At 44.3% G+C, this 25,007-nt stretch overlaps 2 protein-coding genes across 8 annotated transcripts; one reads left to right on the forward strand and one right to left on the reverse strand.

Annotated features, from left to right (window-relative positions):
• Positions 1-23,482, reverse strand: LOC146752535 (ankyrin repeat domain-containing protein 42-like). Of its 7 annotated transcripts, none has more exons than XR_014940552.1 (7): positions 21,365-23,035; positions 20,968-21,077; positions 20,541-20,664; positions 13,246-13,372; positions 12,175-12,319; positions 1,555-1,689; positions 1-542 (listed from the first exon to the last, which is right to left on the reverse strand). XR_014940552.1 is itself a non-coding variant. In XM_085531703.1 (7 exons), exons 5-7 carry the CDS (start codon positions 20,584-20,586, stop codon positions 11,908-11,910), a joined length of 585 nt encoding a protein of 194 aa, XP_085387829.1. In that variant the 5' UTR covers positions 20,587-20,664; positions 20,968-21,077; positions 21,365-21,511; positions 21,744-21,783; positions 23,063-23,138; the 3' UTR covers positions 10,618-11,907. The 7 variants fall into 7 exon arrangements, 6 of the variants coding, with proteins under 6 accessions (XP_085387833.1, XP_085387829.1, XP_085387832.1 ...); XM_085531703.1 differs by lacking the exons at positions 1-542; positions 1,555-1,689 and adding an exon at positions 23,063-23,138 and having other exon boundaries at positions 10,618-12,319; positions 21,365-21,511; positions 21,744-21,783; XM_085531707.1 differs by lacking the exon at positions 1-542 and having other exon boundaries at positions 674-1,689; positions 21,365-23,034.
• Positions 3,414-9,720, forward strand: LOC146752536 (ankyrin repeat domain-containing protein 42-like). The gene is made up of 4 exons (XM_085531708.1): positions 3,414-3,694; positions 4,125-4,260; positions 7,348-7,548; positions 9,094-9,720. The coding sequence occupies exons 1-4, from the start codon at positions 3,632-3,634 to the stop codon at positions 9,225-9,227; spliced, it is 534 nt and encodes a 177-aa protein (XP_085387834.1). The 5' UTR covers positions 3,414-3,631; the 3' UTR covers positions 9,228-9,720.
• Positions 23,483-25,007: the final 1,525 nt, after the last annotated feature.

A 25,007-nucleotide genomic window follows, 5' to 3' on the forward strand; every position in this document is an offset into this window, starting at 1 on the left:
TGCTGCATGTACTTAAGTTCTATTTAAAAACATGGACCCCAGGAGGTCCCTTCCAACATGAGCTGTTCTGAGTTGCAGCTGGTGTTGGTTCATGCACTGTTTTGCTGCCTCTGTGCAGGGCAGTGGTACAGCCTGGCGCTGGGGGGAGTGGGAGTGAAGTGATGGTACACCAGGGTGTGATACAACACTCAGCTTTGCTTAATGAAACAGTTTAACCCCCTCTTTTCCTCTCTGTGGCAGTGCTGAATCTGGCCAAGCATTACTTTCATGCTACAGACTACATGGGAACAGGTATAAGTACTGGTAAACAACGTCAGCTGTTTTCATCATAATTTCTGCTTTTATGTACGCCAGGCACCTTTGAGCAGCAACTCATTGATATGCTTTAACATTTTTGATCTCACATTTATAACTATTTGAACTGTTGCCTCAATTTCTTCTCCACGGGCAGGAAAACTGAGGCTCTAATAACTTAAGACCAATATTTCTGTGTATGCTTGACTTGCAGAACAACAACCTGCCTCTTCAAGACTTCTTAGAGCCTGAAATTTAATCAAAGAGTGTTGGTGCGTTTTGGTTCCAGAATGATGACTACTCCAGAAGGTGATTATCAATTGTTTTGGCTTACTCATATGCTTAGCTATCTCAAGTTAGCCATCCCAGCCATTAGAACTACTTACATCACTTATTTTTATTGGCAAATATAGGCAAAATGCCAAAATGTTGCAAGAGGATTTAGATATCCAGCTCCCATTGTTTACAGTTACAGTGTCAAACAGTAACTAGGCCTGAAGGAAAATACAGACTATTTGATCCCATGGCCTGGTGATGGTTTTGTTTTTTTTTTTGGACCACGCTGTGTCTACATTCAGAGTTTGATTCTGAGCCACTGAAGTCCACGAAAACACTATTGACTTTGGTGGGAGAAAAATACTAGGTTTCTAACAAAGTAACCTGTGCCAGAGCAGTGCTATGGGTATAGCAGCAGAACAGAGCAGGATGACTAACACATTGTATAAAGCATTGCTTTTATGTAGCAGCTTTAACTGATAGGTTCAGCTCAGTCAAGAGCATCTGCATGACCTTATGTCCTATTAGCAAGGTTTGCCTACTTAGCGAAGGGCCCTTGGTGTGCCGTGTCCTTGGGTGGCAGTAAGGAGTGTGGCCATGCAGAGCCCCTGAGGAGCAATGGCTGAACACCTGAAGGCGTGATTGATGAAACAGTTTAGGAAGAGAGCCAGCATTGGGTTGGACTTGATCCAGCATCTGTATACATAGATGGAGTTTCTCTGCTGTCCTGTTCTTTATCTGTGGCTGCAGGGGACGTGGCTCTTTCAGGTTCTTGAATATTGGTTTGCTTCTGGGAAACACAAAGGGCTAAAGACTTGTGCTGATACAAGTTACCCTCTCATAGGTTACACTATTGTCTGGTTCTTATAAACTGTCACCCTGATGCTTATTTGATTCATCACTTCTTTCATCTCTCTGAAATGTGACTGAGCTGGCTAATGCTTTTATTATCCCTCACTAGATGTCAGGAAGAAGCAAACTTACACCAGTGTACATGAGGCAGTGAAAGCTGGTGATGTAGAACAGCTTGCATTAATGATAAAACGTGGAGCCTCTATCGACGAGGTGGATTTAGTCCACAAGTTCACACCATTGCACTGTGCTGCACACTCTGGAAGCCTGGAGGTAAAATCATAAAATCATAGAATAACCTGGGTTGAAAAGGACCACAATGATCATCCAGTTTCAGCCACCTGCAGGGTTGGCAACAACCAGACCAGGCTGCCCAGAGTCACATCCAGCCTGGCCTTGAATGCCTGCAGGGATGGGGCATCCACAGCCTCCTTGGGCAACCTGTCACCACCCTCTGTGTGAAAAACTTCCCTCTAATCTCTAACCTAAACCTCCCCTGTCTCAGTTTAAATTCATCCCCCCTTGTCCTAAAAATATCTACCCTTGAAAACAGCCATGCCTCCCCTGTTTATGTTAGTGTTTGGACACAGCAAGGTTTTATGGGTTAACGTTTTCCTCTGGGGAGAGGCTGAACACAACATTGCTAGCTTTGATCAAGCTAGATCTATAATCTCTGCCTGCTCTTTTTTTCTGATTTAAGGTATTCACTAAGGAAAGATGTGCAGTTTGTTAGGACTACATTTTACCTTTCTGAAGCCCCAGGCAGTTTATGTAATCAGTGTCCTCAGATTTTACAAAATCAGAGCTTTTCTAACACCAAACAAGGTGTGCCTTCTGGTCTCCCCTTCTAGCCTCATTACCTTCTTTTGTCCTTGTGTTTTCCCCTTCACTCAGAACACTTGGAAAATCCATAAGGATATGTTTAATATTCTGAAAGTGACTGAGCCAAGCGAGAAGTGACACAAAAATGTTTGTTCATTTCCCAGTGTTCTGTCCCATGCCTCATTCTCTACAGAAACAGTTCAAATACAGTTCATTTTCATAAGCAAGAACACTGACTGTTGATGCAGAAATGATTTGATTTCCAGAAGGACTGAGCTGCTGCATTCAGCACATTCACCTTCCTGTTACAGCCTCCTTGTGCAATGTTTATAGCGATCTTACTTTGAAACAGCAAGGCTGTAAATAACCGTATAAAAAATGAAGTCCCAAAGGAAAGAGAGCTGGAGACTAGCCTAAAAGAAGACAGTAAATAGTAATGATGTGTAACAAAAAGCTTTAACTAGTTTTGTAGTTTATTATTTTCTTAATTGTTCTTTAAGCTTTCCATGGAAAGCAATAACACCTGCTGAAAAAAAGGTGAATAAAGTTAAAATAATCTGTGATGGGTGAGAGGAGAGATGGGATTACATATACTCAAGAAAGCCTAATAAATGAACTGAGGCTTTACATTTGATTCATGGCATCTTTCCTGCTGTTCATTTTAGCTGGACTTCAAATGAGCATCTTTGCACCATTTTTCCCCAGTGTTTTTACCTCATGCCACATGAACGCTCTCACAGTCTGCATTTTAAGTATGGAATTGTAAGATAAAGAAGGCACACTGCAAGTCATTGCAATTAGTAGGTTGGTTGTGCTTTTTGTGCCCTTGGATGAAGCCTTGAGACCATGTCATTTCCTAACACTGTTTGAAATGTAACATCTACTGTTGATTTATAGTTAGCATTTGCCTCAGATGAGTTATAAGAATTGTTATGGAATAAGAGTTTATTAAATGAATAAGAGCTTGTTTTTGGTTGCGCAGTGCCTTCACTGGTTGCTCTGGCATGGAGCTGATGTGACACGTGTGACAGTCAGAGGCTGGACAGCAGCTCACCTTGCGGCAATCTGTGGGCAGGATGCTTGCGTGCAGGTATGTAGAGATATTCACTCTCCAGCAAAAGGAAGGCAGGCCTTTGGTTTGGACACTTCCTCATGAAGATCAACTGAAAGTGTTCCTACTGGAGCTGGCTCTGTGTCTTTACAGCTGAAACCAAGTCACTGGTAAAATGACTGCACTCGTTTGTTCCCTCTGTGCTATCAGATTTATCAGAGGAACCCAGCTGACCATCTCAAGTCACCCTGTGAGACAGTGTTTGCTCTTTCAGCCTGTGAGCTTTGCATTTCTTGTAGGCTTTGTTAATAAATGGAGCAAACCTAGAAGCTCGAGATGACCGCGGGTGCAGCCCATGGGCAGTCGTACACATTGCAAACCATACTGCGAAGTGGAGCGGTGAGAGCCTTCTACCTGCAATTCCCTAATGCAGAGCCAGAGTCTGGTATCCTTTTCCATACCAAACCCCTCACTAACTGAGGTTTGGGACTATAGATTAACCTCTGTTGGTACATTCTCATTGGTGACGCTGTGAATTTATTTGTAGTGTAAATTTGCATTTTTTTAATCGTAAGATGTTAAAAAAATCCAGTTGTGTATTATATAACGACTAAATGGTGGTAGATGTCTGAAAACACAACTTTTATGTGTGTTTTATTTCAATGAAGCCACGAACCTGTGAGAAATACGTCTTATGCCGCTTTCGTGGCTTGAATTTGGAGAAATATTTGATTTTGTTTAAATAAAGTAGCACAATGAACTGTTGATGCTTATTTATAGAATGTCTCATGTCTAAGCTTCATAAACTAACCTGCAGCTTTTGTTTTAGAATGTAAACGCAGCAGACAGGAATGACTGGAAGCCTGTTCATTATGCTGCTTTTCATGGTCGCTTGGGCTGTTTGCAGCTTCTTGTTAGATGGGGAGCATGCATAGGTGATGTGGATACTGATGGAAACCTTCCAGGTATGTCAGGAATAATCATTTGGTTTTTCAGCCCTTGTTGTGGATGTGATAACTCTAGCACATCATATATAAAACACACCAGCAGCACTGATAGGACAATAGATAATGGTTTGGTAGGACAGAAGGGAACCACTTAAAACTAAAAAAGGAGATTAAATGGTAGGAATAAATTCTTTACTCACAGGGTGCTGAGGCCCTGGCATGGCTGCCCAGAGAGCTGTGGGTGCCCCGTCCCTGGAGGTTCTCAGGGTCAGGTTGGATGGACCCTGGGCAGCCTGAGTTGTTGGGGGGCAGGCAGCCCATGGCAGGAGGTAGGAACTGGGTGATCTTTGAGGTCCCTTCCAACTGAACATGTCATTCTGTGATTCCAAGTCTCTGGAGCTGTTCAAGGCCAGGTCAGGTGGCATTTTGGGCAGCCTGGTCTAGTGGGAAGCATCACTGCCTCCCTGCCCATGGATGGTCTCTAAAGTCCTTTCCAAACCTAACCGATGACTGTATGATTTGTTCCATGCTATCAACCTCGTTATTCTATTTTTATAATGATGGGGGAATACATAAATCCCAAAGTACTTGTTGGTTGGCAGCAGTATCCTGTTCAGCTCCCACTGCTGCTGGCAAGGCTCAGAGCTCCTGGGAGCTGGCATAACTCACATCAGAAGCAGGCACAGCCTGACTGAGTGCTGTGTAGGTGGGCATTCCCTGTGCCTGTGCCAATGGAGATCATAGGAGGAGAAGGGCAGGTGGGGCAGCAGGCAGGTTCTGCTGCTATCTGCTCCTTTTTGAATGTATGCCAAGCTTGAACAGCTGTGCCAGTGTGATCAGATTCTGGCATGTTCATATGCAAGCTTTTGCATCCAACTACTTCTTAACTGGCTTGGTAAAACCCTTGTTCTTATTTACCTCTGATTTCTCCATCTTGATTTATGGCATACCAGTATTTCTGTGTTATCTATAGTCTGTACTCTCTTCAAAATCCTGTGTGTAGCCACTTTAGCACAAAAAATGAGCACTCTTTGTTTCTTGCCCTTCATAGTTTCTCCACTGTCCCTTTGCTTACCACGCTACTGCCTCAAATTACTCTGTAAGGTGAATGCTGTCTTTCAACCCTTTATTCTTGTTACATCGTTTCCCCTTTAACATTTGCCTTCTTAAGGTTTGTCATATTATTTGTTCTAAATAGCCTATTTTCTTACCTCTATAACTTGTTTGCAGGTTTAGATTTATTCTTTAAATCCATTTTAAAATATTTTATCCTCTGCCGAGTGCCATTTACCCAGAAAACTGATGTCTATGTTCTGTTCTGCAAACCCAGGCTTTGTTAAAGGACCTGGGGCTCTTACATCCCAGCAGGACATCTGGTGTAGTGGCTCAGGCAATAAAGAATCATGATGCTAGGTGCTCTGGTGACAACATAGAAGGTAGCTCAGTTTGCACTTGCTTCTGTTATCATCCAGAAGAAAGAAAATGCATTGTAACACTGTTAATAAAAGATTAACAGAAGTGCTGTGCTCTACATACCACTGTCAATTTAAATCATCTTTATATAATTCAGCTTCAAGATTAGCTGGCCAGTGCTATAATTTAATCTGAAAGTACTGACAGGAATTTACTGAGGTTGCAAATCTATGCTCCTAAAGCTCAAGAATTGTAACACTGCAACTTTTGCATGTTCAGCCTGGAGAAGAGGAGGCTCAGGGGAGACCTTATTGCTCTCTTTAACTTCCTGAAGGGGGGTTGTAGTGAGCTGGGGGTTGGCCTCTTCTCTTGTGTAATCAGTGATAGAACTAGAGGGAATGGTTTTAAGCTGCGCCAGGGGAGGTTCAGGCTGGACATTAGGAAGTATTACTTTCTCGGAAAGGGTGATGAGGCATTGGAATGCACTGCCCAGGGAGGTGGTGGAGTCACCAACCATGGGAGTGTTCAAGGAATGTTTGGATGTTGTGCTGAGGAATATGATTTAGCCAGGAAGTATTGGTAATGGTTGGACTAGATGATCTTCTAGGTCTTTTCCAACCTTGATAATTCTGTGATTCTGTGATTCTGTGATGTGCCAGAAGTTAGCTTAGGGGACTTGTCCTGGATACATCATTAGCAACTATGAAGATAATCAGAAATACATAACTCTTTTGCCCACAGAATGTCAGTCAGAGCATTTTGATGGAGTGATAATGCATACTGAGTTAATACGTGGGGTGATAATCTATATTATGTTAATACATGGGGTGATAATACGTTGCATAATAACTGTGTTTATTTTGCAACTTCTTCCCATTGATGGGACTGGAGACTATGATTTATTACATAATAACAAACATATATTTTGTACCTCTTACTTTGCTACAGGCCCGGCACTCTACTGGTGTTGAATAACTAAAGCTCAGAGTAGCCTAAAGGACAGGGGAGGGAGCACTTCTGCCATATAGGGAAGCAGTCAGTGCTGCGCTGGGTCAGAACAGCTCCTGCTCACACAACTCTCCACAACTGTAAATGTTAAAATTGTAATAGAAGTGCATTGAATACATCTACATATTAATGGGAATATCAGGGGACGTACCTCCAAAGCTCTTCCCAATAAAGTGAATGTCACTGTCATTTTATAAGGTGAAGTAATGGAGCTGCAGAGGTGTGATGCAGTTTGTTGGGAGTGGTGCAATGGATGTGGGACTGAAACAGGTGCCCTAACTCCTAACCAAAGACTCCTCTTTCAATCCCTCTGTTGTCTTATCTAGGAGAGAGAGGCCAGATCACAGCTGCTAAGGAGTAAACATTCCATGGGAAACAGAAGACCCCACCAGTGCATCCCTAGTTGTTGCTCTGGGGTCTCTTGGCAGTGTCATGATGTGTTGGCTGCAGTCAGCTCTGACAGGGCATTTTCTTTTCAGATCCTGTTTTTGACAGCTTTCTTTTACCTCCTTTGCCTATAGCTGAACTCTGTCCTGGATAGGAGCTGAGCATTCCGTATCCAGCTGCCTGCTCCCTCCCACTGTGCAGTGTTGGACACTAGATCTAACAGTTGGTGGAAACACTGCCTTCCTGGTGGTCAGCAATACCCTGCTCTAACATACTTGGTTTCCCCTTGTTCCATAGCTCATTTGGCAGCAGTGGAAGGACACCTGCATTGCTTTAAGTTCCTGGTCAGTAAAATGGCCAGTGTTATGCACACTTTAAAAGCAAGGAATGACCATGGAGAGACTCCAAGGGACTTGGCTGAGAGGTTCTATAAAGACAATATTCTGCAATATATTGACAGTGTGGAAAAAGAGGGGGAGCATCCAGAGACACAGGAAGGTGAGTAGGTATCAAATCTTAAAAGTTGATTAAAATTTACTGTTAAAATAGACATAGTAATTCTATGAAGCACTCGATTCTGAAATCTTGTATGAGCAGAACTATAACCTTTATATATTGCTATTGTAAGGTATGACTGTTGCTTAGGATGCTTGTGGCTCTTACTGACAGCTAGACTGGGATACTCTGCTCAACTTCATAAATAGTATTTACAATAATCAGAATAAAGCTTCTCACATTGTGTTGCAATATGAGTTGTTGTACCAAGTTGCCCATGTTCTGCCTAGACTCCAGCAGAGATCCAGAATCAATGAGTTTGCAGATTTGCCTGTTCATGATCCTCAATAACTGCTTAGCCTGGAAAGATCCCACTGAAATTAAGGTTACTTGCTAACCAGGAATACTACTGCAGTCAGCATAGCAAAGGACACGAGGGTGGTGAGGTTTCAGAGGAGGACACTGAACAGAACAAGGATATGAGCACTGCACCTTCACCTCTCTACTATTCCCAGACACATGATTTCCCTATCTGCTAGTCTTTTGTCATTGTGCTTACAGGTATAAACACTAACACGCTCCACCTATAAAAAATAACCAGAAAAATCAAATGGCCTGCATGAATAGTTTTTAAACAAGAATCGTAGAATCATAGAATGGCCTGGATTGAAAAGGACTGCAGTGATCATCCAGTTTCAACCCCACTGCTATGTGCAGGGTCACCAGCCACCGGACCAGGCTGCCCAGAGCCACATCCAGCCTGGCCTTGAATGCCTGCAGGGATGGGGCATCCACAGCCTCCTTGGGCAACCTGTTCAGTGCGTCACCACCCTCTGTGTGAAAAATATCCTCCTAATATCTAACCTAAATCTGCCCTGCCTCAGTTTAAAACCATTCCCCTTTGTCCTATCACTGTCCACCCTCATAAACAGCCATTTCCCCTCCAGTTTATATGCTCCTTTCAAGGACTGGAAGGCCACAACAAGGTCTCCCCTGAGCCTTCTCTTTTCCAATCTAAACAAGCCCAGTTCCCTCAACCTTTCCTCATAGGACAGATGCTCCAGCCCTCTGATCATCTTAGTGGCCGTCCTCTGGACCCGCACCAAGAGCTCCATGTCCTTCCTGTACTGGGGACCCCAGGTCTGGATGCAGTACTGCAGATGGGGCCTCACAAGAGCTGAGTAGAGGGGGAGAAGTAGTATAGTTTATGTATTTGTTTAGACTATGGAAATCTGAATAGGTAGATGACTACTGTTACCGCCAGTAATAAACATTAGCTATAAAATAAAGGTATACTTCTTAGTTCAGATTTGTGAAATTAATCACTCAGCTGTATAAGATGCCTGTAGACGTAACCAAGTGAAGTTTAGTCAAGTCTGTGATGAACAATCCTAGATATGCAGCTGCATTTTAGCTAATTAAAGGTGCATTAACCTTGCTATGGAATGCCTGTGAGTGAGTTGTTATCAAAGATGCAAATTGAGACAAATATGAGCAGGTTTTGTGGAATTACTGGCATCTGCTCAGAAACATGCATTTCATTTTCAGTTTTAGATTTCCCAGCTCATGACGCTGCTTTCAGAGGGGACTTGTTAGAACTCAGAAGATTAGTGAGTTGTGGAGCAATCAATATTAATGAGCGGGATGATAAGGGATCCACTCTCATGCACAAAGGTAAGTAATTATGATCAGTATTTGAGCTTTTTACTGTTTATTGCTGGCTTCTTTACTTAAATTTTCAACTGGCTGCTCATTAGATAAACTTAATGAAAACCAGCATCTCATTTTCTGAAGGCCTGAAGGAGCAACCTTGAAAAACATTTAATGACATATGCATATGCAGGGGTCACTTTAACAACAAAATAACCAAGCTGAAGTCAAGATAGAACACAGAATCACAGAATCACAGAATCACAGAATGACCCGGGTTGGAAGGGACCTCAAGGATCATGTAATTCCAACCCCCCTGCCTGGCAGGGCCACCAAACATACACCTTTACTAGATCAGGTTGCCTAGGGCCCTGTCCAACCTGGTCTTGAACACCTCCAAGGACGGGGCATCCACAACCTCACTGGGCAGCCTGTTCCAGGCCCTAACCACTCTCCTAGTGAAGAACTTCCCCCTAACATCCAACCTAAATCTTCCCTCTTTTAACTTAAAACCATTTCCCCTAGTCCTGCTATTAACAGTTTGTTTTAAAAAGAAAACAATTTGTATCCAAATAGAAATGGCAAAGAAAAGATAGAGGTATTCCTGTAATATACTTTTAACACAATTTCCCATAATTCGTTTTGCTCAGAGAAAAAATGGCAGAATTTTTTAAAACATGTAGAGAAAAACTTTACATTCCTTCACATTTCTTCCCACTACCTTTTCTTGGATAGTTTCTAGCCAACAATTGTTTCACCCCCAAACTTCACCTCCAGTGTTTCCGTTACGGAGAACTTTTATGGCTGATTATCAGTACATTTCCTTGTTTTAGTCTGACACATCTCCCAATGGGGTGCTGTCAGAGGCAGATCTGTTTTACCTTAAGAAAAAGGCTCGCTGGTTTCAGACAGACATGCCAAGGACAATCTTCCATATGTGAGACATCATTACTGGGGACCATGCAGTGTGGGCAGTAGCCGTGCTGATGCATGGGACTGAGAACATTTAGTACAGAAAGCTCACGTACAGAAAGAGTTGCACGTACATTTCAGGGACCAGAAAAAGGTTCAAACCCACTCCGTGTGATATTCCCTAAAAATCAATATACTCACATATTCTCTGAAATAGCATCTCTCCTTTGTGGTCTTAATGAACCCAAATTATGTCATGTTAAACCATGACAGAAAGGGGAAGTAGGAAGTTCAAAACGCTGCTGTACATGGCTGACTTGTGTTTACCTTTCTTCCCCCAGCTGCAGGACAAAGGCATATCCATTGCTTGCAGTGGTTGATTGAAATGGGGGCTGACTGTGACATTACAGATGATGCTGGAGAGACTCCAAAGGACGTAGCCAAGAGGTAGCAGTACATGCCACAGCTCTTTTGTTCAACATTTATTTTACTATTTAAATATCAAGTCAGCTTTGTTGTAATTACTCCTGATTTTTGGTGATGAAACAAGAACTAATCAAGTCCTTGAACTACACTGATAAGCAAAGCCACATCGTAGCTGTAAAAGTCTGAACGTTTATTTTTTACTTATTTATTTTGAGCAAGGTCAGGCATGAAAGATGAAAACTATTGGATCTGCAAAAGGAAAATTGCGAGCCTGTGTGCTCCAGCTGTACAGAGCAAATGGGAGCTAGAGAAGGCTGGTTGATTTTTATTTGATAAAAGTAATGTAGTTGCTGATGAGATTCAGTTAAGAAATCCTACAAAGCAAAACATGTTTCTGAAGTGGGAGTCGCTGTAATAAGATTTCAGTGAGGCAGAGCGCTGTGGAAAGGAGATTGCTGCTCATGGTTTGTGCACTAATGCTTCCTCAGATCCTGAAACACTGTCCTCTGGACAGGAACACAAAGTGTTTTAGAGTTTCTATCTCATGTGGGGGGCATGGCTGTGTGCTTATAGGTTACAGGGTTATATCAGTGTAGGTTAACTGTTCTCTGTGCAGATTTGCCCAGCTAGCAGCTGTGGAACTTTTGACCCAAAGAACTGGAGATGGTAACTCTAGTGATGAAGAACTGGATGCAAGCAACATAGCATTTTTTGAAAGACATGGTGTGGAAGGGAGTACAGATAGCAAAGAAGACTTAATCCTGGATAAAGAAGAGAAAAAGAATGCACGCAGTAAGCACTGTCTTTCTTCACTCCTTATTCCAACAGGCAGAAGAATTAGTTCTGTTTTCTAAGTAAGTCAACCTATCTGCACCTGCTTTGCTGTCAGTGGGTTTGATAATTAAGATGACATGAGACCAGTTGTTGAATTCAGCCACTGCACACAGCAATGCTGTAATACAGGCCTCCACTAACTCTATTTCCAGCCTGGGACAAAAGGGGGGAGAATAAACCCATTCTGAAGGAGAGTTCTGATGCAAAAGAGTGATCCTGCAATATGCGTGGTAGCTGCTATGACCTGTGGCAGCTGGGGAATGGGGGGACAACTCCTAAAGTCCCCAGTCCAGTCTGAACTGGGCATCAGCTACCCAGCAAGATGAACAGCCAGCAGCCAGTCACCATGGAAGCATTCAAGGACCATTTCACTCCCTTTTCTAAATACAGAGAATTCATATTCTCTGTCCAGGACAAACTGATAACCTCTCAGTTCAGAATGTAGCAAAGGCTGCAGCTCACTTCAGTGTCCCAAGCTGAAAGCTGTTAACATACTCACTCCAGAATTTCCTTGCACCACACCTCACAATCTTAGCGAGATCAAGCAGCAGGGCTGCCATCCATCCCACTAACCGGAGGCAGAGCAGCAGGGCTGCCATCTATCCCACTAACCGGAGGCAGAGCAGCAGGGCTGCCATCCATCCCACTAACCGGAGGCAGAGCAGCAGGGCTGCCATCCATCCCACTAACCGGAGGCAGAGCAGCAGGGCTGCCATCCATCCCACTAACCGGAGGCAGAGCAGCAGGGCTGCCATCCATCCCACTAACCAGAGGCAAAGCAGCAGGGCTGCCATCCATCCCACTAACCGGAGGCAGAGCAGCAGGGCTGCGGGCTCTATCCCGGCTCTCCCTGAGGCGGCCGATCTCGGCTCGGCAGCCATCCAGCTGGCTCTCCAGGTTTTCCCTCCTGACTCGCTCGGATTCCAGCTGAGCCTCCAGCTCCCTCACGGTCCTGCAAAACACAAAGGGGACAAACAGCATCAAGAACAGCCAGCCGTGCCCAGTCCGCTCCAAGAGTGTTTTAAGGAGCAGGCTAGTGAGAGCAGAAAACAGCTCAAATGCAGCGTACTCCTGGCTCGGGACCCTTTGTAAAAGCTCCTGCGTCGACTGCTTTGACTACCATAGAGTCAGCTGTGCTCGACTCTTCTGACCGCGAGATGGAGACGTCTCCCTGCGCAGCGAACCAGCGCCGGGCTCCGGATGGGACGAAACCCAGCTCCGCCCCCAGCAGCAGCTGGCTCCTGTGCACACTTTCCGAAGTGATTTGGAACAATCAAATGAGAGACTGCATGACACTTCTAAAAGGAAGCTGAAGCACTGGTTGAGCCAGTTGCACAGGTCACATCAGTCACATTCACAGTGGCTATTAAATTAACTATTAAATTCCCGAAACTGCTTAGCTGAGACCTAATTCTGATCTATACCTATATATAACAGCAACTGACCACCTGAGAACCACTACTTCAGTTTCAGAAGGTCCTAGGGATGGACCTAGAGATGATGCTCTCTGGCCTCCACTAATTGCACATCACTTGTGACATGGGTTTGAGGAGGCCCAAGCACGTTAAGGACATGTTCATCTACAGTGACTAAGAACAGCACATAGCCAAATGTTTGACAGGCAGAGGTAGAGTTAGGGATGTCTTCTTGTGCAGGCTGTCATCCTGCACAAGCACAAGAAGAATGGAGCCATCAGTCATTTGTGTTGTACTGCAGTGTTGATCCTCATGGCAGGAGCCCACAAATGGCCTGAAGTCCTTTTCTTTTAAGCCTGGCTAAATTCACTAAGTGAAAAAGGCAGAATGGCCAAAGCAATCTGAGTGTAAAGTACCCTTAAAAAATGCACTAAAATGGAACACATTATAATGTTGGCCTTACTTCTTAAACTCCTTTTCCTCTTTTTTCATCTTCCTCTCCTCCTCAGTTATTCCTCCCAGCTGTCTGTAGTTGCTGTAGGAAATTTCCAGAAGTTGCTGAAGTTCCTGAATCCTGCGATAGGCCCTTACTGTAAGACAGGATTCAACAGGTAAGTAAAATGCATGGAAATAGCTGAAGACATTCATGCTGATGTTCAGCATGACAAAGAGTCACACAAAGAGCAGTAACCACGCTCAGCAGATGCTGAGATACACCTGCACAGTACACTGCGCTCAGAAAAAAAGAGCATTCAACTGTGGTTTCACTGCAGGGATTATAACAGTCTAACAGTCAGAATGTCCTGTGCCACAATTCTCTAGAATTTCCTGAAGGGAGGATGTAGTGAGCTGGGGGTTGGCCTCATCTCAGTGCTTACACTGAGCAAGTGCAAAAAGGGAAAAGCAAGACTGAAAGTGAAAAGCAAGACTGAAGGGGAAAAGCAGCAGTGAAACGGAAAAGCAAGACTAAAAGGGAAAAGCAGCATTGAAAAAGAAAAGAAAGACTAAAATGGAAAAGCAGCAGTGACAGGGAAAAGCAAGAATAAAAAGGGAAAAGCAGAAGTGAAAGGGAAAAGCAAGAATAAAAAGGGAAAAGCAGCAGTAAAAGGGAAAATCAGCAGTGAAAGAGGAAAGGAAGACTAAATGGTAAAAGGAGCAGTGAAAGGGAAAAGCAAGACTAAAAGGGAAAAGCAGCAGTGAAAGGGAAAAGCAAGACTAAAAGGGAAAATCAGCAGTGAAAGGGAAAATAAGTAGTGAAAGAGAAAATCAGCAGTGAAATGGAAAAGCAGCAGTGAATGGAAAAGCAGCAGTGAAAGGGAAAAGCAGCAGTGAAAGAAAAAAGCAGCAGAGAAAGGGAAAAGCGGCAGTTACAGGGAAAAGAAAGACTGAAAGGGAAAAGCAAGACTAAAATGGAAAAGCAAGACTAAAATGGAAAAGCAAGACTAAAATGGAAAAGCAAGACCAAAAGTGAAAAGCAAGAATAAAAGGGAAAAGCAAGAATAAAAGGGAAAAGCAAGACTAAAAGGGGAAAGCAGCAGAGAAAGGGAAAAGCAGCAGTGAAAGGGAAAAGCAAGACTAAAGGGAAAAGCAAGACTGAAGGGGAAAAGCAGCAGTGAAACGGACAAGAAGCAGTGAAAGGGAAAAGCAAGACTAAAAGGGAAAATCAGCAGTGAAAGGGAAAAGCAGCAGAGAAAGGGAAAAGCATCAGTGAAATGGAAAAGCAAGACTGAAATGGAAAAGCAGCAGTGAAACGGAAAAGCAAGACTAAAAGGGAAAGGCAGCAGTGAAAGGGAAATACAGCAGTGAAAGGGAAAAGCAGCAGTGAAAGGGAAAAGCAAGACTGATAGGGAAAAGCAAGATTGAAAGGGAAAAGCAAGACTGAAAGGGAAAAGAAAGACTAAAAGGAAAAAGCAAGAGTAAAAGGGAAAAGCAAGACTGAAAGGGAAAAGCAGCAGTGAAAAGAGAAAAGCAAGACTAAAAGGGAAAAGCAGCAATGAAAGAGGAAAAGCAGAAGTGAAATGGAAAAGCAAGACTAAAAGGGAAAAGCAAGAATAAATGGGAAAAGCAGCAGTGAAATGGAAAAGCAGCAGTGAAAGGGAAAAGCAGCAGTGAAAGGGAAAAGCAGCAGTGAAAGGGAAAAGCAGCAGTGAAAGGGAAAAGCAAGACTGAAATGGAAAAGCAGCAGTGAAATGGAAAAGCAGCAGTGAAAGGGAAAAGCAGCAGTGAAAGGGAAAAGCAGCAGTGAAAGGGAAAAGCAGCAGTGAATGGGAAAAGCAGCAGTGAAAGGGAAAAGCAAGACTGAAAGGGAAAAGCAGCAGTGAAAGGGAAAAAGCAAGACTGATATGGAAAAGCAGACTGAATGGGAAAAGCAAGACTAAAAGGGAAAAGCAAGACAAAAGCGGCAGTGAAAACGAAAAGTAGCAGTGAAATGGAAAAGCAAGACTGAAATGGAAAGGCAAGACTGAAAGGGAAAAGCAAGATTAAAGGGAAAAGCAGCAGTGAATGGGAAAAGCAGCAGTGAAAGGGAAAAGCAGCAGAGAAAGGGAAAAGCGGCAGTTACAGGGAAAAGAAAGACTGAAAGGGAAAAGCAAGACTAAAATGGAAAAGCAAGACTAAAATGGAAAAGCAAGACCTAAGGGGAAAAGCAAGAATAAAAGGGAAAAGCAAGAATAAAAGGGAAAAGCAAGACTAAAAGAAAAAAGCAAGACTAAAAGGGAAAAGCAAGACTAAAAGGGGAAAGCAGCAGAGAAAGGGAAAAGCAGCAGTGAAAGGGAAAAGCAAGACTAAAGGGAAAAGCAAGACTGAAGGGGAAAAGCAGCAGTGAAACGGACAAGAAGCAGTGAAAGGGAAAAGCAAGACTAAAAGGGAAAATCAGCAGTGAAAGGGAAAATCAGCAGTGAAATGGAAAAGCAGCAGGGAAAGGGAAAAGTAGCAGTGAAAGGGAAAAGCAGAAGTGAAAGGGAAAAGCATGACTAAAAGGGAAAGGCAAGACTAAAAGGGAAAAGCAAGACAAAAAGGAAAAAGCAGCAGTGAAAGGGAAAAGCAGCAGTGAAAGGGAAAAGCATGACTAAAAGGGAAAGGCAAGACTAAAAGGGAAAAGCAAGACAAAAAGGAAAAAGCAGCAGTGAAAGGGAAAAGCAGCAGTGAAAGGGAAAAGCAGCAGAGAAAGGGAAAAGCAGCAGTGAAAGGGAAAAGCAAGACTGAAATGGAAAAGCAGCAGTGAAACGGAAAAGCAAGACTAAAAGGGAAAGGCAGCAGTGAAAGGGAAATACAGCAGTGAAAGGGAAAAGCAGCAGTGAAAGGGAAAAGCAAGACTGATAGGGAAAAGCAAGATTGAAAGGGAAAAGCAAGACTGAAAGGGAAAAGAAAGACTAAAAGGAAAAAGCAAGAGTAAAAGGGAAAAGCAAGACTGAAAGGAAAAAGCAGCAGTGAAAAGAGAAAAGCAAGACTAAAAGGGAAAAGCAGCAATGAAAGAGGAAAAGCAGAAGTGAAATGGAAAAGCAAGACTAAAAGGGAAAAGCAAGAACAAAAGGGAAAAGCAGCAGTGAAAGGGAAAAGCAGCAGTGAAATGGAAAAGCAGCAGTGAAATGGAAAAGCAGCAGTGAAAGGGAAAAGCAGCAGTGAAAGGGAAAAGCAGCAGTGAAAGGGAAAAGCAGCAGTGAAAGGGAAAAGCAGCAGTGAAAGGGAAAAGCAGCAGTGAAAGGGAAAAGCAAGACTGAAATGGAAAAGCAGCAGTGAAATGGAAAAGCAGCAGTGAAAGGGAAAAGCAGCAGTGAATGGGAAAAGCAGCAGTGAAAGGGAAAAGCAAGACTGAAAGGGAAAAGCAGCAGTGAAAGGGAAAAAGCAAGACTGATATGGAAAAGCAGACTGAATGGGAAAAGCAAGACTAAAAGGGAAAAGCAAGACAAAAGCGGCAGTGAAAACGAAAAGTAGCAGTGAAATGGAAAAGCAAGACTGAAATGGAAAGGCAAGACTGAAAGGGAAAAGCAAGATTTAAGGGAAAAGCAGCAGTGAATGGGAAAAGCAGCAGTGAAAGGGAAAAGCAGCAGTGAAAGGGAAAAGCAAGACTGTAAGGGAAAAGCAAGACTGAAAGGGAAAAGCAGCAGTGAAAGGGAAAAGCAAGATTAAAAGGGAAAGGCAAGACTAAAAGGGAAAGGCAAGACTAAAAGTGAAAAGCAAGAATAAAAGTGAAAAGCAAAAATAAAAGGGAAAAGCAAGACAAAGAGAAAAAAGAAAGACTAAAAGGGAAAAGCAAGACTAAAAGGGAAAAGCAGCAGTGAAAGGGAAAAGCAGCAGTGAAAGGGAAAAGCAAGACTGATACGGAAAAGCAAGACTGAATGGAAAAAGCAAGACTGAAAGGGAAAAGCAACAGTGACAGGGAAAAGCAAGACTAAAAAGGAAAAGCAGCAGTGAAAGTGAAAAGATTGACTAAAAGGGAAAAGCAGCAGTGAAAGGGAAAAGCAAGACTAAAAGAGAAAGGCAAGACTAAAAGGGGAAAGCAAGAATAAAAGGGAAAATCAAGACTAAAAAGAAAAAGCAGCAGTGAAAGGGAAAAGAAGCAGTGAAAAGGAAAAGCAGCAGTGAATGTGAAAAGCAGCAGTGAAAGGGAAAAGCAAGACAAAAAGGGAAAGGAAAAATTAAAAGGGAAAGGCAAGACTATAAGGGAAAAGCAGCAGTGAAAAGGAAAAGCAGCAGCGAAAGGGAAAAGCAGCAGCAAAAGGGAAAAGCAGCAGCGAAAGGGAAAAGCAGCAGCGAAAGGGAAGAGCAGCAGTGAGAGGGAAAAGCAAGACTAAAAGAGAAAGGCAAGACTAAAAGGGAAAAGCAAGTATAAAAGTGAAAAGCAAGAATAAAAGGGAAAAGCAAGACTAAAAGAAAAAAGCAAGTCTAAAAGGGAAAAGCAAGACTAAAAGGGAAAAGCAAGACTAAAAGGGAAAAGCAGCAGTGAAAGGGAAAAGCAGCAGTGAAAGGGAAAAGCAGCAGTGAAAGGGAAAAGCAGCAGTGAAATGGAAAAGCAGCAGTGAAAGGGAAAAGCAGAAGGTAAAGGTAAAAGCAGCAGTGAAAGGGAAAAGCAGCAGTGAAAGGGAAAAGCAGCAGTGAAAGGGAAAAGCAGAAGGGAAAGGGAAAAGCAGCATTGAAAGGGAAAGGCTAGACTAAAAGGGAAAGGCAAGATTAAAAGGGAAAGGCAAGGCTAAAAGGGAAAGGCAAGACTAAAAGGGAAAGGCAAGACTAAAAGGGAAAGGTAAGAACAAAAGGGAAAAGCAGCAGTGAAAGGGAAAAGCAGCAGTGAAAAGGAAAAGAAGCAGTGGAAGGGAAAAGCAGAAGGTAAAGGTAAAAGCAGCAGTGAAAGGGAAAAGCAGCAGTGAAAGGGAAAAGCAGCAGTGAAAGGGAAAAGCAGCAGTGAAAGGGAAAAGCAGCAGTGAAAGGGTAAAGCAGTAGTGAAAGGGAAAACCAGCACAGAAAGGGAAAATCAAGACTAAAAGGGAAAAGCAAGATTAAAAGGGAAAAGCAAGACTAAAAAGGAAAAGCAAGACTAAAAGGGAAAAGCAGCAGTGAAAGGGAAAATCAGCAGTGAAAGAGAAAAGCATCAGAAAGGGAAATGGAAAAGCAGCAGTGAATGGGAAAAGCAAGACTAAAAGGGAAAGGCAAGACTAAAAGGGAAAGGCAAGAGTAAAAGGGAAAGGCAAGACTAAAAGGGAAAAGCAAGACTAAAAGGGAAAAGCAAGAATAAAAGGGAAAAGCAGCAGTGAAAGAGAAAAGCAGCAGTGAAAGTGAAAAGCAGCAGTGAAAAGGAAAAGAAGCAGTGAAAGGGAAAAGCAGCAATGAAAGGAAAAAGCAACAGTGAAAGGGACAAGCAAGACTAAAAGAAAAAAGAAGCAGTGAAAGGGAAAAGCAGCAATGAAAGGGAAAAGCAGCAGTGAAAGGGAAAAGCAGCAGTGAAAGGGAAGAGCATCAGTGAATGGGAAGAACAGCAGTGAAAGGGAAGGGCAGCAGTGAAAGGGAAGAGCAGCAGGGAAAGGGAAGAGCAGCAGGGAAAGGGAAGAGCAGCAGGGAAAGGGAAGAGCAGCAGGAAAGGGAAGAGCAGCAGGGAAAGGGAAGAGCAGCAGGAAAGGGAAGAGCAGCAGGGAAAGGGAAGAGCAGCAGGGAAAGGGAAGAGCAGCAGTGAAAGTGAAAAGCAGCAGTGAAAGGGAAAAGCAGCAGGGAAAGGAAAAAGCAAGACTAAAAGGGAAAAGCAGCAATGGAATGGAAAATCAGCAGTGAAAGGGAAGAGCAGCAGTGAAAGGGAAGAGCAGCAGTGAAAGGGAAAAGCAGGACTAAAAGGGAAAGGCAAGACTAAAAGGGAAAAGCAAGTATAAAAGTGAAAAGCAAGAATAAAAGGGAAAAGCAAGACTAAAAGAAAAAAGCAAGTCTAAAAGGGAAAAGCAAGACTAAAAGGGAAAAGCAAGACTAAAAGGGAAAAGCAGCAGTGAAAGGGAAAAGCAGCAGTGAAAGGGAAAAGCAGCAGTGAAAGGGAAAAGCAGCAGTGAAATGGAAAAGCAGCAGTGAAAGGGAAAAGCAGGACTAAAAGGGAAAAGCAAGACTAAAGGGAAAAGCAAGACTAAAAGGGAAAAGCACGACTAAAAGAGAAAAGCAAGACTATTAGGGAAAAGCAAGAATCAAAGGGAAAAGCAAGACTAAAAGGGAAAAGCAATACCAAAAGGGAAAAGCAGCAGTGAAAGGGAAATGCAGCAGTGAAAGGGAAAAGCAGGAGTAAAAGGGAAAAGCAAGACTAAAAGGGAAAAGCAGCAGTGAAAGGCAAAAGCAGCAGTGAAACAGAAAAGCAGCAGTGAAAGGGAAAAAAGACTAAAAGGTAAAAGCAGCGGTGAAAGGGAAAAGCAAGACTGAAAGGGAAAAGCAGCAGTGAAAGGGAAAAGCAGCAGTGAAAGGTAAAAGCAGCAGTAAAAAGAAAGGCAATACTAAAAGGGAAATCAGCAGTGAAAGGGAAAAGCAGGAGTAAAAGGGAAAAGCAAGACTAAAAGGGAAAAGCGACACTAAAAGGGAAAAGCAACACTAAATGAGAAAGGCAAGACTATTAGGGAAAACCAAGAATAAAAGGGAAAAGCAAGACTAAAAGGGAAAAGCAAGAGTAAAAGTGAAAAGCAGCAGTGAAAGGGAAAAGCAGCAGTGAAAGGGAAAAGCAAGACTAAAAGGTAAAAGCAGCAGGGAAAGGGAAAAGCAGCAATGGAAGGAAAAAGCAAGACTAAAAGGGAAAGGCAAGACTAAAAGGGAAAGGCAAGACTAAGGGAAAAGCAAGACTAAAAGGGAAAAGCAGCAGTGAAAGGGAAAAGCGGCAGTGAAAGGGAAAAGGAGCACAGAAAAGCAGCACTGAAAGGGAAAAGGAACAAGAAAATGCAGCACTGAAAGGGAGAAGGAGCCGTGAAAGTGAGAAGCAGAACTGATAAAGAAAATGAGCCCTGAAATGGAAAAGGAGCCGTGAGAGGGAAAAGGAGAACTGATAAAGAAAAGCAGCCCTGAAAGGGAAAAGCAGCCTTGAAAGGGAAAAGGAGCCCCGAAAGGGAAAGGAACAGCATAAAGTAACACTGATAGGGAAAAGGAGTACATAAAGGGCAAAGGCAATACTGAAAGAGAAAAGGAGCCCTGAAAGGGAAAAGCATCAAAGCAAGGGAAAAGAAGCACTGAAAGGTAAAAGGAACAAGCACAGGGAGCAGGCAGGTAGGCACAGCAATCAAAATTATATCATTCATGACATAAGAAACTCACTTTTGCCTGGTGGCAACGACAGTCCATTCCCATCCTGTCCCTCCATGTAATGAACATTGCATTTGGCCTTCTAACAGCCTCCTGGATGAATCCACCAAAAGCAAGGAAGCACCCTGCCCTTACTCTGAAGAGAGAAAGAAAGCAAAGTTCATGGAAACAGGCACACAAGGCTCGCAACAAGACACGGTGCTCCAGATCATGACAGAGATAGGGCTACCACAGTGCCAGAACATGATTTACCACTAAAGGAAACATCTGGGAGCACATTCACAACTTCAGCACAAGCTGTAACGGCTCAGCATGTTTAGCTTTATCGTTCAGCTGGAGAACGAGATACTCCGAAGTATCAGTCAGCAAGCACTCGGATGAGCCTGCCCTCTGGTTTTAACGATGACAGACATCATTACTGCCACCTCTGACACCTTACCAGGAGATGCTTCCATTTATTAGCTTGGTTTTGATTCCTTCCATCAGCAGCTGCTCCTAAACTGACCTCCATTCATACAGTGATACCATCAACTTCCAGCACGAGCTGACCTGCAAGACAGAGAAGAGAAAGAAGGATGGCAACAAACACTGACATAGCACAATCTAATATTCTTGAACAGCCACAAAAGAGACAAAACAGGAGATAAGTGCATCTGCAGCAACACCCCAGTTCATAAAGAAACGCAACTCCAGCCTGGCCTCAGCAGCCCTTATATATTTCTTACACATTTGATTAAGCCAACTGCAGTTTGAACCAGGAGAATTCACAATCTCTTGCAAATGAGCAATACAAAGAAATATAAAAAAAAAAAAAAAAGGAAAACACACAAACACACCTCCCTGACATGACATCTTGCCTCCTGAGCAGGTCACAGTGTCCCTCACTCAGATGTAGAGCAGGGAGGAAGATGAGACCCCATGTGTTCCTTGCTGCGCACTCCCATCTAAAAGGTCCATATGCTCCTTGGGAAGCACAATGCCACCTGAGGAAAAGAGAAAGCAAGAACAGGACATGCAGGCGGCTATCACCCAGCAGAAGGCCAGATCCTTCCATCTGTTATCCGCTCCTCTTTTTAGTCCTAATAGGGCCCCGAGGATACAGAAATAGCAGTGCTTAGCAGAAGGACTCGGAGAAGGACCGGTAGAAACTGTCAGGAGGACAACTGGCATCGTGTGGACACAAACAGGCTGTTGGTGCAAGGAAGGAAACAGCACCTGAGCATTTCACCAGACAGGTTCCATCCTCTCTGTCTTCCTGCAAAGATACAAGGATAAAAACCTCATTTCCTCTGAGCAACAATTGGAAACAAGACCAGAAAATTATTCATTCAAAGGCACTTTTAGGAGATGTATAACAGAGTCCTTCCCAGTTACACGAGCTTACGCTGTGGCCTTTGGAGAAACAAGCTGCCTTTGTGGTCCTGAGGACTCCTTTTTGTCATCTGTTGGGCACAGCTAGAGAGCTTTTCTTGTACAAACCTATGCCCTGTGTACCTTTCTCCATCCCAAAACCTAGAGTTGCGGTGCAGACACTGGAGGCTGACCAGAGCAGTAAAAGAACAGAAGAGGGGAAAAGCAGATACAGGTAAGACACCTAAAAGAAAGGAAAAGAGCAGAAGAGAAGGAAGGATACGGTTAAGAACAAAGGACAGAAGATGGAAAGTGCTATAGAGGATTGGACTGGACATGAGCAGATCAGAGCTACACCAAGGTGTGGCTTCTCCCTGTGTCCCTATCCACCACTGGCAACATCCCCCAATGACAGGGATGATGCTGCTCCAGCAGCTGATGGGGTTGTGGTCTGGGGTTACGTTCTATGCAGAGCCTCCACAACCTGCTACAGACCTCCAGTTCCCTGCCACTTCTTTTTTTTCCAGGTGTCTGCACACAAGGAACAGGTGTTCTCTATGCCCTGCATACTGGTAATTAGTGTGGGCAATTACTGTGTGGGAATTGGGGGAGGGAAATTCAGGGGTGGGATAGTGAGGAGGAATTGTAGGGGGCTGGGAAATTGTTTGGGTGGGATTGTAGAGATCAGATACAACTGCTAGGATGGGGGATATTTGGTTGGAAATACTGTCATTTCTATTACTCATTGCTTTGTATAAGTTATTAAATGCTTTATGTTCCCTCTGCTACATCTCTGCTTGCAGTCATTTGTGCAGTGACAAAGGTCCTCAGCTCTACATGCCCCTCCAGGGTAGGATGGAGCACCACAGATGGCAGTGTTCCACAGCTGCCACCAGCAGCCCCAGCTCGTCCCTCCACACCTGAGGTGTGAGTGGCTGTGAGAGGAATGTCTCTGTGGAAGTGCAGCTCATTCCTCCCCTCTGATGGGGGCAGAAGGCATCTGCATTTCCCTCATGGCTCTTATTTCCTGCGTTACTGTGGGAAATGAGCTGAGCCACTGTGGCTCTCTACTATGGCAAGCTCTGCAGCTCTGCCACTGTCTTTATACTCAGCTGTTCCTGTGTGTAATGCTCCACACTTGGACCCTGCAGAGCCCAAAGGCCTCCTTGGCTGCTGTTACTCACCTGGACATTGAGGGTGCTGTGTCTCCAGTCTGTACCTGCTTCCAGGTGGCACTTGCAAGACACTGCGAGTCCACCTGGTTGGAACTGCAGTCAACAAACACAAATGTGAAAGAAATAAGAAAGGATTCTTTCATTTCACAGGCTTTCATCTCCATTGAAAGATGTTCTGCTGTGCAGCACAGCTGGGAGCATTTCATATGTGCAAAAAAGGGGGATAGGCCCTGGCTGTGCCGGGCCCCCTTCCGGCCCAGGCCCCAAAGCAGCCCCGACTGTGCTGGGTTCCCCTCTCACCTGGGCCCTGCAGTGGCCTCAGCTGTGCCTGGTCCCCCTCTGCTCTGGGCCCTGAGCTGGCCCCAGCTGTGCCTGGTCCTCCTCCATCCTGGGCCCCAAGGCCCTGCCTCTGCCTGCTCCCCCTCTGCTCTGGGCCCTGAGCTGGCCCTAACTGTGCCAGGCCCCCCTCTGGCACAGGCCCTGCCTCAAGCCCCGCCCCCTGTGGGCAGCAGTGCTAGTGCCTGTTGGTTTTGCTCTCTTCCCTCTTCTTTCCCTGTTCTCTTCACAAATGCTTTCAGATCCCCCAGGATGACGTGCACTGACACTGCTGCCTTCTTCCTGCACAAACTTTCTGGGCAGCTCAGCTTTTTCTACAGAGCAGCGTGCCTTTGGAAGTGCTTGGAGGATGTAAACTAACAGCAAGAGAACACTGAGCTCTTCTGGGTCTTCCTAGGCATGGCAAAGAGACAGGAGAGTGTGCTCAGCCTCGAGTGGTTGCTTGTATGCAGAAATCACAGTTGTCAACATCTGTGCTGTTTTGCTGTAGGCAGTAGTGTGTGACAAGAAGCCTACAATTACCAATTTAGTGAACGTAATTAATTGTAACAGTTCCCCTTTCTTCTTCCCTTGACACTTGGGTTATGGAGTTCTCCTATGCTATGTGCCGGTGTAATACCTCTGAGCCACAGCACTGTTGCGTTTAGCAAAGCTCATGGCAACAGGCTTTGGCCAACCTCAGAGCTACGTAGATGATGATAAGATATCCAATGATAGGAGGGAAAATGAACAAGCTCCAAGGTAAGTGTTGTTTTTTCCTTCTAGTCAGCATGCCATCGCTAAATCTTCCATGCTATGACTTTTATCGTGACAGTGATGATCCCTTAACTTCACACCTTTAGCACTGCACTTTCTATGGCTGTACGATTGTATCAGACCTCAGGGAAGTCACGTGGAAGAGACAAGCCTTTGAAATTAAGCTTGATTCGCTTTGCCCCTCATACACCTGATCGCTGCATCCCTTACTTGGCAAATGGTCTTTCTGCGGGGTGTAGATGAGGAAAGGGGAGGAGGAAAATAAAGCAGCTGCTTTGTTTTAGAGCTCTTGTTTCGTTGGGGTCTGGCCATATTTTCTGAAACTAAAAGACGATGTGTGAAAGAAGGACTGGGAAAGGCACAAGGAGGTTTTGGGTTTGGTGCTGACTCCAGCTCGCTGCTTGCTGCTGGGAAAGGCACACTTAGCTCCAAGGAAGGATGCATGCGGGGAAATCCAGTGGCCAGGGGCAAGGGGTACCCAGCAATAGAGGGCAACAAGAGCTGGGGTGATTTGCTATTAAACTGCAGCCAGTGAAGTCCTGTCCCATTGGATCTGACATATGTCTCCCCATTCCTTTCCAGTTTGTGCAGAGATGGCATGAGACAGAGGGCATTGCTTTCTGCCAGACTGCAGGAGCAGAAGCATTTCAGGTGCCTAAATGGTTTGGTTTCCTCATTGTGGTGGAATGGGGTACGCATAGAAGGAAGACTTCCATTCTTGGGGTGGATATGCACATGGGAGGCTGCACAGGGAAGGCTCCATCCTGGCCAGTTCAGCCAGCAGCTGTATCCAGCTGGCAGAAGCCCCAGCCCATGAGGCCGGCACTGGCCCTGGGCCATAAAGCCACAGTAAGGGAAGCCA

Source organism: Coturnix japonica, unplaced genomic scaffold (assembly GCF_054131305.1).
Source record: "Coturnix japonica strain WE unplaced genomic scaffold, WE-NBRP24 Scf044, whole genome shotgun sequence".
Taxonomy (NCBI): Eukaryota; Metazoa; Chordata; class Aves; order Galliformes; family Phasianidae; genus Coturnix; species Coturnix japonica.